Here is a 12,434-nt window from a genome sequence, read left to right on the forward strand (position 1 = left end):
AGATTGATTCTTGGAGGACACGTCAAATGTTCCATTTTCAACCGAGGTATGTAACATTTTGAATCCGGCCAAGAATGAAACTGATATATATTCAACAGAGTGGCTAGCTGTCTGTTGATAGATTTGGTCCATCTAAATTCATCGGATTTTGAATTGTTGGATGTGCTTGATGGTTGAGATAAAAAACTCAGTATACATCTAAGTCCACATCGCTTCTTCCTCATTTTCACCCGCTGCCTCCTAACCCACACATCGCTTCAGCTCCTTAGCTCCCCCAACCCACGCATCGCCTCCCCCACTACCTCCCCGGTGCTGTGCCTGGCATCGACACGGCCCACCCTCCTCCTCTGCCGCTCTCTCCTCCGTTACCATTGCTTCTCCTCTCTGTGCTCCTCTGCCGCAACCGCCTCCTCGACCCACTTCAGCGGTGCCCCCGCCGCCAGATCCATCGCCCTCAACCACCATCACCACTAACCACTACGACCATGACGTCCTTGTCGTCATCCCCACCCAATCGTTGGTCCTCCATTGCTCGCGATCGACGGTGCCCTAGCTGTCTCATCGCTTCACTTCCGCAACCATCTCCATCGCCAAGCCAACGACCTCCGTAGGGCTTCCCTCAAAATCCGGGGACCACAAATCCCCAGAATCCTGAAACCCTAAACCCAACTCCTAACCCTAACCCTAGCCGTCGTCGGAGAAGACAGCTCACCAAGCAGTTACAAGGAAGAAGGTAGCGTGAATCTTAGTACAGATCATACGGTAAGAAATTCAACAAATTTCTACCTATTTTTTAGCCGACAGATAAATAGTGTTGTCCTACATTCTAAAGAATAGATGAATGAAAGTGATTTACGAGAGCTTAAAAAAACAAACAAAAGTGATATCTAATAAGGGCCTAGCATGGAAGCCCCAAACAAATTTCCTTCCAAGATCGATCCGTACAACCCGAGCCGCAGAATTGCAGTGGAGGCAGCACGAGATGGCGCTGCCATGGTGGCTGGCCACCACGGCGTGCGCGCCGCCGCAGCCCGGCTCCTTCGCCGACCTGCTTGCGTTCCTCTTACTGTCGCCCTGCCCGCAGCGCGCGCTCTTCGGCGCCGTTGACCTCGCTTTCCTCGTTGCCTCCCTCGTCCTCCTCGCATGCCGCCTTCTCCGTAGGGGAGACTCGGGGGCTGCTACTCCCGAACGCGAGGCGCTCCTGCGGAAGCCTTCGCCGCCGGCGCCGGCGCTCTTCCGCTATGCGGTCGCGCTCGGGGCGTCCGCCGTGTTCGCCGCGGCGTCCGTGGTCCTCCTCGCGCTCGCGCTCTTGCTCCTTCCGAGCACGCCGTGGCGCGCCGCGGAGTCCGCCTTCCTCGCCGTCCACGCCGTCGCGCACGGCGCGGCCGCGTGGACTGTCGCCTCTTCGGGAAGAGGAGCCGGAGCTGCCCCCGCCGCCGCTGGGCACCCGGCCCACCTCCGCGTGTTCTGGCTCGCCACCGCCCTCGGCGCCGCGCTCTCCTTCGCTTCGGCAGCGGTCCGCGGCGCCGACGGCTCACTGCTATTCCCCAAAGACGTTCTCGCCTTCGTCGGCCTGCTCGTCGCGCTGCCTCTGGCGTACGTAGCCGTCACTGGATTCACCGGCCATGGCGCCGGCGCGAGAGATGTTGAAGCAGAGCACACCAGCGCGGAGGTGCCCGCCGCGCCGTACGCTGCCGCTTCGTTCCTCTCGCGCGCGACGTTCAGCTGGATCAACCTGCTCATCTCCAAGGGGTACGTAGCTGGTGTTCTCACCGCCGATGACGTTCCCCCGATGCCCTTCGGCCACCGCGCCGAGGCGTCGTACGCCCTGTTCATGTCCAATTGGCCGGCGCAGGGGTCGCAGCACCCGGTGGGCGTCGCCCTGTGGCTGTCCTTCTGGCCGCAGCTCGTACTAACCGCAGCGCTTGGCCTCGCGCGCATGGCGGCCATGTACGTCGGCCCGTCGCTGATCGACCATTTCGTCGAGTTCATCCGCCGCGGCGGCACGGCGCGGGAGGGCCTCCAGTTAGTCCTCATCCTGGTCGTCGGCAAGGCGGTCCAGACGCTGGCGTCACACCACTACAACTTCCAGGGGCAGCTGCTGGGCATGCGCATCCGCGGCGCGCTGCAGACCGCGCTGTACCGCAAGTCGTTGCGCCTATCCACTGGCGCGCGCCGGGCGCACGGCACCGGCGCCATCGTGAACTACATGCAGGTGGACGCCGGGATGGTGTCCTCCGCCATGCACAGGCTACACGGCCTGTGGCTGATGCCGCTGCAGATCGTGGTGGCGCTGCTCCTCCTCTACGCCTACCTCGGCGGCGCCGTGTTCATGACGCTCGCTGTGATCGCCGCGGTCACCGTGATCACCGCGTTCGCCAACAAGCTCAACCTGTCCTACCAGCTAAAGTTCCTAGGCATCCGCGACAGCCGCATCAAGGCCATCACCGAGATGCTGAACCACATGCGCGTCATCAAGCTGCATGCCTGGGAGGAGACGTTCGGCGACAAGGTGCGCGAGCTCCGGCAGGACGAGCTGGGGTGGCTGCGGAGGATCTTGCTCTTCGTGTGCGCCAACGACGTGGTGTTCTCGAGCGGCCCGCTCGCCATGACCGTGCTCGTGTTCGGGACGTACCTCGCCTCCGGAGGGGTGCTCGACGCCGGCAAGGTGTTCACGGCCACGGCGTTCTTCAGCATGCTCAACGGCCCCATGCGGAACTTCCCGCAGACGATCGTCTCGTCCATGCAGGCGTTCGTGTCGCTCGGCAGGCTTGACAAGTTCCTGTCGGATACCGAGATCGACAGTACGGCGGTGGAGCGCGTCGAGAGCATTGCCTCCGGCGCGGTGGCCGTGAAGGTGCAAGGCGGAGTGTTTGCGTGGGATTCGCCGGCCGGCGAGGTGAAGGGCAAGGATGTCCCGCCGGGCCATGATGCGGAGCAGAATGGCCGAGGGGAGGAGCCAGAGATGGAGACGGTGCTGAAGGGGATTGACATGGAGGTGAGGATGGGTGAGCTCGCGGCGGTGGTCGGGACGGTGGGCTCCGGCAAGTCGTCTTTGCTGTCCTGCATTATGGGAGAGATGCACAAGGTCTCCGGCAAGGTGAGTGCGCTGAACTAATCTCTCATTCAGAGCCAAGCTGAATTTTAGTCAGTCTTCTTCATCCACATAGGCAGCCACATAATCCAAGGCTCACGTAAAAATCAAAGAGAAATCGATTCTTAATATTAATTGGCTGATTTTGGAAATAGACATAATTTTTGAACTATTGGAATATACAGTAATATTTGGTTAAAAATCACTCAAAAGATAAGTAGCAAAACTGTAAGTATTAGGCCCGATTGCGATCTCGATGTTCACTATGCACCATAACTTACATTTTGTTAGGCCACTAAAGTTTAACAATGCGCAACAGTCATAGCAAATAGTGAAGTGTAAGTTTTAAGCCCGATTGTGATTTTGATGTTCACTATGCACCATAACTTACATTTTGTTAGGCGACTAAAGTTTAACAATGTGCAAAAGTCGATAGCAATTAGTAAAGCGAGTTCGGAGAAGATGATTATACATCATTTCTAAACCTAGCCTACCTACAAACTTGAGTTACTATATTTAATTGTCTCTAAAGAAAATTAATACGTGAAGCCATATCTTAGAGAAACGAAAATCCACTGTGAGTTCAGCCTAAAAAAAGAAGGAGAATTCCCAGTAAGTTCAGATAAGAAAAAGAAAAAAAAAAGAAAAATCCCCAGTGAGTTCTTCTTGACGGCGCACGGCCGGTAGCTTCCCAGCGACCACTGACTCTTTGCCCCGCCACCGAAGTTGAGAAGGTAATTCGTTCCATCGATGCACACGGAAGGAACTTCGTGTGATCTTCTTGCGGTATCCAAAGCCATCGGATGGTTGGGCGCTAGCTAGGCCTTGTGCTGAGTTCTGTGAAGAAATTTAGTTACCATGGTCCATGCAGAAGGTAACAAATAGCGTTCGTAGTGGCAGCTATAGCACCCGCTATTGCGGTAGCGGACCTTTGTCGCTATTGCGGTAGCGGACCTTCAAGGTAGCATGCCAAATATAACGGTTTGTAACTTAGCGGCCGCAATAGCAGTTAGCGGGCGCTATTGCAGGCTGCAATAGCAGTTAGCGGGCCGCTATTGCGGGCTGTAATAGCAATTAGCCTTGGTCATCAGGTCAGCTCCAGCATCCAGATGCCGTTGATTTGCTTTGCCTTTATATCTTTGGATTTATGACTTAGCACTTCCATTACTAAGACTTATAAGAGAAACTTGATGTTTGTTTCTTCTTTTAAGTTATATACTTATATGTCTGTAACTTCGTATTGATTTGTCACTTATTTGTTTTCTAGTTGCTAATTGCTATTTTACCATATTATTAAATCAAATATCATGACATATACTCAAAATTGTGAGTATTTTTAAAATTCCACTATTGGAACTTAGCGTCGCAATATCGCTTGCTATCCGCAATCCGCTACCCGACACCAATCCGCTACCATCCCGCTATCTGCTATTTATTACCTTGACTATGCCTCCATGGCTGTGCATTGGTCTCCCGGTTTTGATCTTCCATGTGTGGGTGCTACCAGCCCCAAGGGACTTGCCAAAGTTTCCCCCACGGGATATGATGATAGCGACAGAATAGTCCGATACGGACTAGTAGTTTGGATTCTGGTTGAACTTGGACCGAACTTTCCAATCCAAGAAATTCATCAGATAATGATGCCTTAGAGAGTTGTTGCATTCTGCAATTGTAGTCTATTGCTTGGTCAACATTACGTGTTGTTCTTATACTAGGTTGGGTTTCAGATCCCGAACAAATGCTAATTTATGAGATCTTCTAATCTACCTACAGGAATACATGATCATCTCAGCTACCACAACCTCCTAATAAGTGTTATCAAACACAATTATTTTACATACAGAACAGGAGCGGCTAGCTTTTACTTGCTTAGATCTGATATCGTGTTTATGCACAGCACAGTGAACTACCACTGGCTGTATGACGGAAAACTAATAAATATTAGGTCTTAGCTTCTTGCGGACAGTGTTTACAGTGTGATCTTGAACATTTTCCGTAAAGAAAATAGATTTTCAAATGTGTCGGTTTGGGCTCCAAACTGCTTGCTGAACAAACACAAATGGCTTAAACATAATTCCAGTAAACCCTAATTATTAGCGTTGGGCAGATTTGTTTTATTTTTAGCACCAGATTGGAATGTAGTAGAAACTGGTACAGTACAATTCCTTATTGCCATCCACATGTAAATAGAAAATGTATGCTACTGCAAGGGGGGCCAATTAGATTTTTGAATTATATCTTCTTTTAAAAACAACAACAACAACAACAAAGTCTTTGTCCCAAGCAAGTTGGAGTAGGCTAGAGATGAAACCTATAAAATCTAACTAAAAAGATGATGAAAAAATAATAATGATAATAAATGTACTAATAATAGTAAAAAATAAAGTAATAACGATACAAGGAGACTGAAATATAAGTTATGGTTCTAACACGTGGATATATCTTTTTAAAAAAATTTGACAAATTTGGGAAAAGTATAAAATTTGAGTTAATTATTATTAGTGTCCATTGTATTTATGGGTCAAACTTTGTTTTGGTTAGAGGAATAGAAATCTGAGCCTTTTGAATGAGCTCGCCAGATGGATTAGAACTTTCCCCTTTTCTTACTTTGGTTCTCTTTTTATTTCCTTTATTAATTTGGGAATATCTGGATAGTGTAGCACTGTTGCTTTTACTAAAACCATCCCAATTGCTCCCAAAATAGTGAGGTTGATTTAGAATTATGATTCTTCTCTCGACGACTTTAATTGTATGATTGAAATATAGTTTTATTTGTTATGCAACTGTAGTATATATGTATCTAGTTAATCCACACTGTTATGATTTTGTCCCCACCCAAATGAGTGGTGTAGACTATTTCCCTTCACTTGATTAATGAGAGATTTTACAACATTTTCCTTTATATGGATTAATTAATGTGGGAATTTCTATCTGATAAAAGAATGCGGGAAATCATAGTCCTCAAACTGTAGAAATATGTAGTATTTGGGTTTCAAAGAAAAAAAGAACTAGAGAAAGTTGCAGTTGAAGAAACTTCAGACCCTCCTTCAGTTTTTTTTCTCTTAATAGCTAGGATTATGTACTACATTTCCTTTGCGAGATTTAAGTTCAACTGTAAGCACTATAGAAGATGGCGTGGATCCGAAAATGTGTAGTATTTGGGTTTCCAAGAAAAAAAGTAGAGCAAGTTACAGTAGAGGACGCTCCATACTGTTGTTTAGTTCTCTTAAAGATAGGATTTTAAAGAAATTTACGTCACTTATAGTTGAACATAATCTTACACAAGAAAATGTAGTAAGAAGATTATAATGTTGACTCAACAGTACACCATATGTTGTAGGAAGAGATTCATCATATGGATAGTTAGCTATTCATCCCACCTTTTTCTTCATATTTAGTGATACTTCGCAGATTGTTGTACCAGGAGAAATGCAGCACGAAGTCCAAACATTACCACTTTAGATCTCATTTGATTTATTGATTAAGACAGACAAATTGCGTTTTTAAGCATCTTATTTGTAGCCAAATAACATTATATGCTCACCTAGTATCTCAATGTTTTTTTTCCGAACATTTAACTTCCGTCTTTATTCTCTCTTTGATATAGGTTAGCATATGTGGAAGCACAGCATTTGTTGCTCAGACTGCTTGGATCCGAAATGGCACCATTCAAGAGAACATTTTATTTGGAAAGCTGATGCATCCAGAGAGATATTCGGATGTCATACGTGTTTGTTGCCTGGAAAAAGATTTAGAAATGATGGAGTTTGGTGACCAGACTGAAATAGGAGAGCGAGGGATCAATCTCAGTGGGGGTCAGAAACAACGCATCCAGCTTGCAAGAGCAGTTTATCAAGATTGCGATATATATCTTCTTGATGACATCTTTAGTGCAGTTGATGCTCATACTGGATCAACTATTTTTACGGTGAATCTTAATTTCGTTCCTTTTATTTTGATGTTATGTTTTGGCAATATCATATAGTTGTTTAAGGTTAAATAAATGCAAGTGTGGCAACAAAATGAGAAAGTGGATGTAAGCAGTACTAGGTAAATACGCTTGAGAAAACTTGTGGAGAATCAAATGCTTGCAACAAATCACATCGGCTAGATTTTTACACCAGTGTACCATATTAAAAAAAGCTATTTCAGCATCAGATACCTAGAGAGAAATATCTTGTCATCTTTAACTTGCAAAAAAAAAAAAGAATTTGCCCTTGAATTAAAATTTGTTGATGTTTCTCATTGAACTCTCTAATTTTGGTTGTATTTGGTCTTTGAAATCTTTACTCTGGTAGTCTTGTCAATGTTCACCATGCCTACATATATAAAAAAACTCGACCAACTTAGGAGGAATTAGGTGGTATTATAAATAGAATAAATAGACATCCAAATTCGCATCGAAAAGGACTTAAACCTGAACAGTCTAGGTGTACATCCACACCCTCGACCAACTGAGCTAGGCTCAGTTCCTACCATGCCTTATATATGACACATCTCAATTTCTCATGGGGAATTTTCACAGTGACTTGTATCCCCTTACCCCATTTAGCTGTTTAAACTAATGCAGAGGGACCTTGCAAAACGATGCAAATTATATATCTTGACCTGTGGTATGTGAGATTTTATCAGAGAAATTGACATAAGATTGTTGAGATGTTTCTAAAGAAATTAAATGGAACCTTACATAACAATATGTAGAAGAACGCGTGATTTATGTAGAACCATGAATCTGTTCACAACAAGGTGGACTCATGACGTACTTTATTTTCCAGTGCTATTTGTTCTTTGTTGTTACTTCTGTTATTACAAAAGAAAGCTCTTGCAAACAAATAGAGAACCATGGCAAGTATTTAAGCCCAGTCCTTAAGCTGTACTCTAACACTTGGCTATGTTCTGCAGGAATGTCTGAAGGGCGTACTCAAGGATAAGACTATTTTTCTTGTGACTCACCAAGTGGACTTCTTGCAAAATGTGGATAATGTATTTGTAAGTTCCATGTTCTACCTGTCCGTATTACACTTTGAGGAAATAGATTAGTAATACATCCTTCCTTCAGAAAAGAAGATTAAACTTGATCATCTTGCACAATTACAATGGTTAGTAGCAATACTTTCTTTTGGTTCTTGAAGTAGGGAAAAGAAATAGTTATATTCACATATGCGGTTCCTAGAAAGTTTATACATTTTTATTCAAGTATATTTAATTTATTTCAGTTTGCTTCAGCTATGGACATATGATACGGTATTACACCAATAATACCATGCTAATGTACTATTGATAGCTTATGGAAACTAAACACTGTTATCTTGTGTGTGAACATGCAGGTAATGAAAGATGGACTAGTCATCCAGTCTGGGACCTATCACGAGTTACTGGCATCATGCTCAGATTTTTCAGCACTTGTTGCTGCTCATCATAGTTCAATGGATATGACAGGGGAACAAGGCTGCCATGTTCAGAACACTGGGAGTTCTCAGGCTACCAAATCCAGTAATGAAATTGGTGAAACGACTGCCATTGCGTCAAGGAAAGAAGCAGGTTCCTCTAGGCTTATCCAGGAAGAGGAAAAGGAGAGTGGCCGAGTAAGCTGGCGTGTGTACAAGCTATACATAACAGAGGCCTGGGGTTGGTGGGGAGTTCTGGTCTTTTTAGCTGTGTCACTGCTGTCAGAAGGCTCCAGTATGGCAAGTAACTACTGGCTGTCATATGAAACATCAGGAGGCTCCATATTTGATGTTACCATATTTCTTAATGTTTATGTTTTGATAGTTGCTGCTACAATTGTATTCGAAATGATAAGCACTCTTGTTGTGACATTCTCTGGGCTTCAATCAGCCCAGGCCTTTTTCAACAAGATGTTCGACAGCATCCTTCGAGCTCCGATGTCTTTTTTTGACACCACTCCTTCAGGAAGGATCCTAAGCCGGGTATGTATTTTGTAGAGAACAAGCCATATATTTACTTTGTCTTAAATTATATATGTAATCACTTGTTTTTTAAATGGTGCTAATCTTTTGCCCTTTCCAGGCATCATCGGACCAAACAAAAATTGATATTGTCCTTGTGTTCTATGTTGGTTTCGCCACATCAATGTGCATTTCAGTAGTTACCAACATTGCTGTAACATGCCAAGTTGCATGGCCGTCAGTCATAGCAGTAATTCCTCTACTTCTTCTGAACATTTGGTACCGGGTATGATCCAGCTACTACGATGCATCTCCGTTGAATGAAATCATTGTTCTTCCTACTTCTTATCATCAATACTACACTTTTAGTTAAATCATAATAAATGTATATTTCCTTTCATGTTTTTTTTTTCAGAATCGATATATTGCCACATCTCGAGAGTTAAGTCGTCTTCAAGGAGTAACAAGGGCGCCGGTTATTGATCACTTTACAGAAACCTTTTTGGGTGCTCCAACTGTAAGGTGCTTTAGAAAGGAGGATGAGTTCTACCAGACGAACTTGGACAGAATCAATTCGAATTTGCGCATGTCTTTTTATAATTATGCGGCTAGTGAGTGGCTTGGATTTCGCCTGGAGCTACTTGGCTCACTTATTTTGTCTATAACTGCTTTTCTCATGATCAGCTTGCCTAGCAATTTCATCAAGAAAGGTAATATTATGATCTTCATTAGTTGAGTACTCATAAAAGTTTGTGTGATGTGGGTGAGTAGAATAGACACCCATGTACTACGTATATTTAGTGTAGGCATATAGTCCCGTGCTAAGCATAGAAGTTATGGTCCAGATTCTCGTCAAATCTTTTAGGAATAATATACTAGAAATAAATGAATTGCTAATTAGGAACGAATTCTGTCATGAGTGAATCTGATAGGGTGACTAATTGTCCTGATTCTCTGAATATCCAAATCTTAAATATAATCCTTCGTAGATGGTTTAATCTATATAGGAGCAATGATGAAGCATTAATTATTTGTTGAAAGCATGCAAAGCTTTAGGAGTTTGCTGGTTCCTCATTATATGGTTGAAGCTGAATACCCAAAAAGGATTACCGATGAATTCTTGTGACCTTCAAATACATGATTTTTGATGCAGAATTTGTCGGCATGTCCCTTTCCTATGGTCTTTCTCTCAATTCCTTGGTGTACTACACAATTTCCATAAGCTGTATGATAGAAAATGATATGGTAGCCGTGGAGAGGGTGAATCAGTACAGTACTCTCCCTTCTGAGGCAGCATGGGAAGTGGCAGGTTGTCTTCCCTCACCAAATTGGCCCAGCCGAGGAGATATTGACGTCAAAGACCTAAAGGTTAATGCTATTTTTTTGCATCATTTCTGACTCTTAAGTGATTACGAGAAATGAGCAACATTAGTACTGATGTTTACCATGAGCTCGAATACCAAACCCTTTTCAGGTTAGGTATCGGCAAAACACACCCCTAATCTTGAAAGGTATTACAGTAAGCATTAAGGGTGGAGAAAAGATTGGAGTTGTGGGAAGGACTGGCAGTGGCAAGTCGACTTTAGTCCAGGCTTTATTCAGGCTTGTGGAGCCTGCAGAAGGCCAGATCATCATCGACGATGTAGATATTTGCACTTTGGGGCTTCATGATCTGAGGTCTCGCTTTGGTGTGATTCCCCAAGAGCCTGTGCTCTTTGAAGGAACTGTAAGGAGCAACATTGATCCAACTGGGCGGTATTCTGAGGCTGAGATATGGCAGGTACAAGCTATGATTAAGCTACTCTGTTTCTCAAAACATGAACTTCCTCTTGGATGCATAACTATGTTTTCCCTATTGAGCCTGATATATTATATTTATTTCTCTGAAGGCCCTCGAGCGTTGCCAGCTAAAGGATATAGTAGCTTCAAAACCAGAGAAGCTTGATGCACTAGGTTTGCTATTTCCTGAACCAACACTCTTTTTTTTCTAATAAAAGATAAATGTGCTCTAAGGCTTCAAACTTGTCCAAGTTGAGTCAAGTATTAAACGGCAGATTTGGGAACTCGTTAACTGTGCTATATCCTTAAGTCAGTCTAGGGGCTCCATGTCTTCGCAAAGTTATTGACATGCTGCTTTAAAATTATAAAAAACTTAACCACGTTAAAGGAGGGGAGTACCGAACCTGACAAACTCTGAAACTAGTTCTCAGGAGTATCCACTTTTTGCGAGCACCCGGGTTCGAGCTACTACTAGCTTCATGGATATGTTTTAGAGAACTGCTAGAATTAAGGATCTGCATACAAATGTGCTTTTTTTCTCGTCGTTTCACTACTTTCTTGTTCATTGCTTGTTCTTTGCAGTTGCCGACATGGGGGAGAACTGGAGTCTAGGGCAGAAGCAGCTCCTCTGCTTCGGCCGTGTTATACTGAAACGCAGCCGGATCCTCTTCATGGACGAGGCAACCGCTTCCGTTGATTCTCAGACGGATGCAACTATCCAGAGGATCATCCGAGAGGAGTTCGCAGAATGTACTGTCATCAGCATTGCACATCGTATAGCGACTGTCATGGACAGCGATAGAGTTCTGGTGTTGGATGCAGGTAAGCCTTTGAACTGATCATCCCTACCTTTCCGTGCATTATTTTCCCCAAAAAAATTACTTGCTGCAATTGAACACTGGAACTGGAGAATCGATTGCTAGTATCAACGAGTTGGTGCTTCTTATCAACCTTTGTGTTTCAGGGCTAGTGAAAGAGTTTGGCTCACCCTCCACGCTGATGGGGAGGCCGTCACTCTTTGGCGCCATGGTTCAGGAGTACGCAAGTCGCTCTTCTAGCACGCAGGCAACCGAGTGATGAAGCCATATTTTCCTGGCAAAGCCGATAGAGTTGGGACTACAAATCTAGGCATGCTAGCATACATCTGGCAAAAGGAAAAATAAATTATAGGTGAACTTTTTGTAAGTATGCAAGGATGTATTGTATTTTTATGTTCATGATTGGACCGAGGTCCGTGCAGGAAGAGAATAGAAATCAGTAAGGCCCCTTTTGGACACAGTGATTGCAATGGATTTTGTCGGAAGTAGCTCGAAACTCCCAGAACGAAGTTCCCGTGTTCCAAGTGGGGCCTAGGTTATATACAATGGTGCCGTCTCTTAGGTTATCAATACTATATACTAACGGCGGCGGGATTCGTGAGCGCTCAGACCCCCTGGCTACTGTAGCTGTAGTAGCAGGTGGGTCCCACCATTTTATATATACGCATATATGTATATATATGTAGATGTATATACATATATATATTATATAATTTTTATTTTCAGAAATTTCTAAAAAATATCAAAAAATATATATTGATAAATCGACTGAAATGATCTAAAATTCCAAAAAAAACTAAAACTAAAAAAAAGCACAATTTTTTTATGTTCATA

General features: G+C 44.2%; 1 protein-coding gene across 1 annotated transcript; it reads left to right on the forward strand.

Moving 5' to 3' along the window:
- Nucleotides 1–896: 896 nt before the first annotated feature.
- On the forward strand, nucleotides 897–12,056 carry LOC133887817 (ABC transporter C family member 4-like). The gene is made up of 11 exons (XM_062327803.1): nucleotides 897–3,100; nucleotides 6,702–7,022; nucleotides 7,997–8,083; nucleotides 8,422–9,024; nucleotides 9,125–9,289; nucleotides 9,419–9,713; nucleotides 10,157–10,371; nucleotides 10,478–10,783; nucleotides 10,893–10,956; nucleotides 11,365–11,604; nucleotides 11,747–12,056. Exons 1-11 carry the CDS (start codon nucleotides 983–985, stop codon nucleotides 11,857–11,859), a joined length of 4,527 nt encoding a protein of 1,508 aa, XP_062183787.1. The 5' UTR covers nucleotides 897–982; the 3' UTR covers nucleotides 11,860–12,056.
- The last annotated feature ends 378 nt before the right edge of the window (nucleotides 12,057–12,434 follow it).

This window comes from Phragmites australis, chromosome 13, assembly GCF_958298935.1.
Source record: "Phragmites australis chromosome 13, lpPhrAust1.1, whole genome shotgun sequence".
In the NCBI taxonomy this organism is placed as follows: domain Eukaryota; kingdom Viridiplantae; phylum Streptophyta; class Magnoliopsida; order Poales; family Poaceae; genus Phragmites; species Phragmites australis.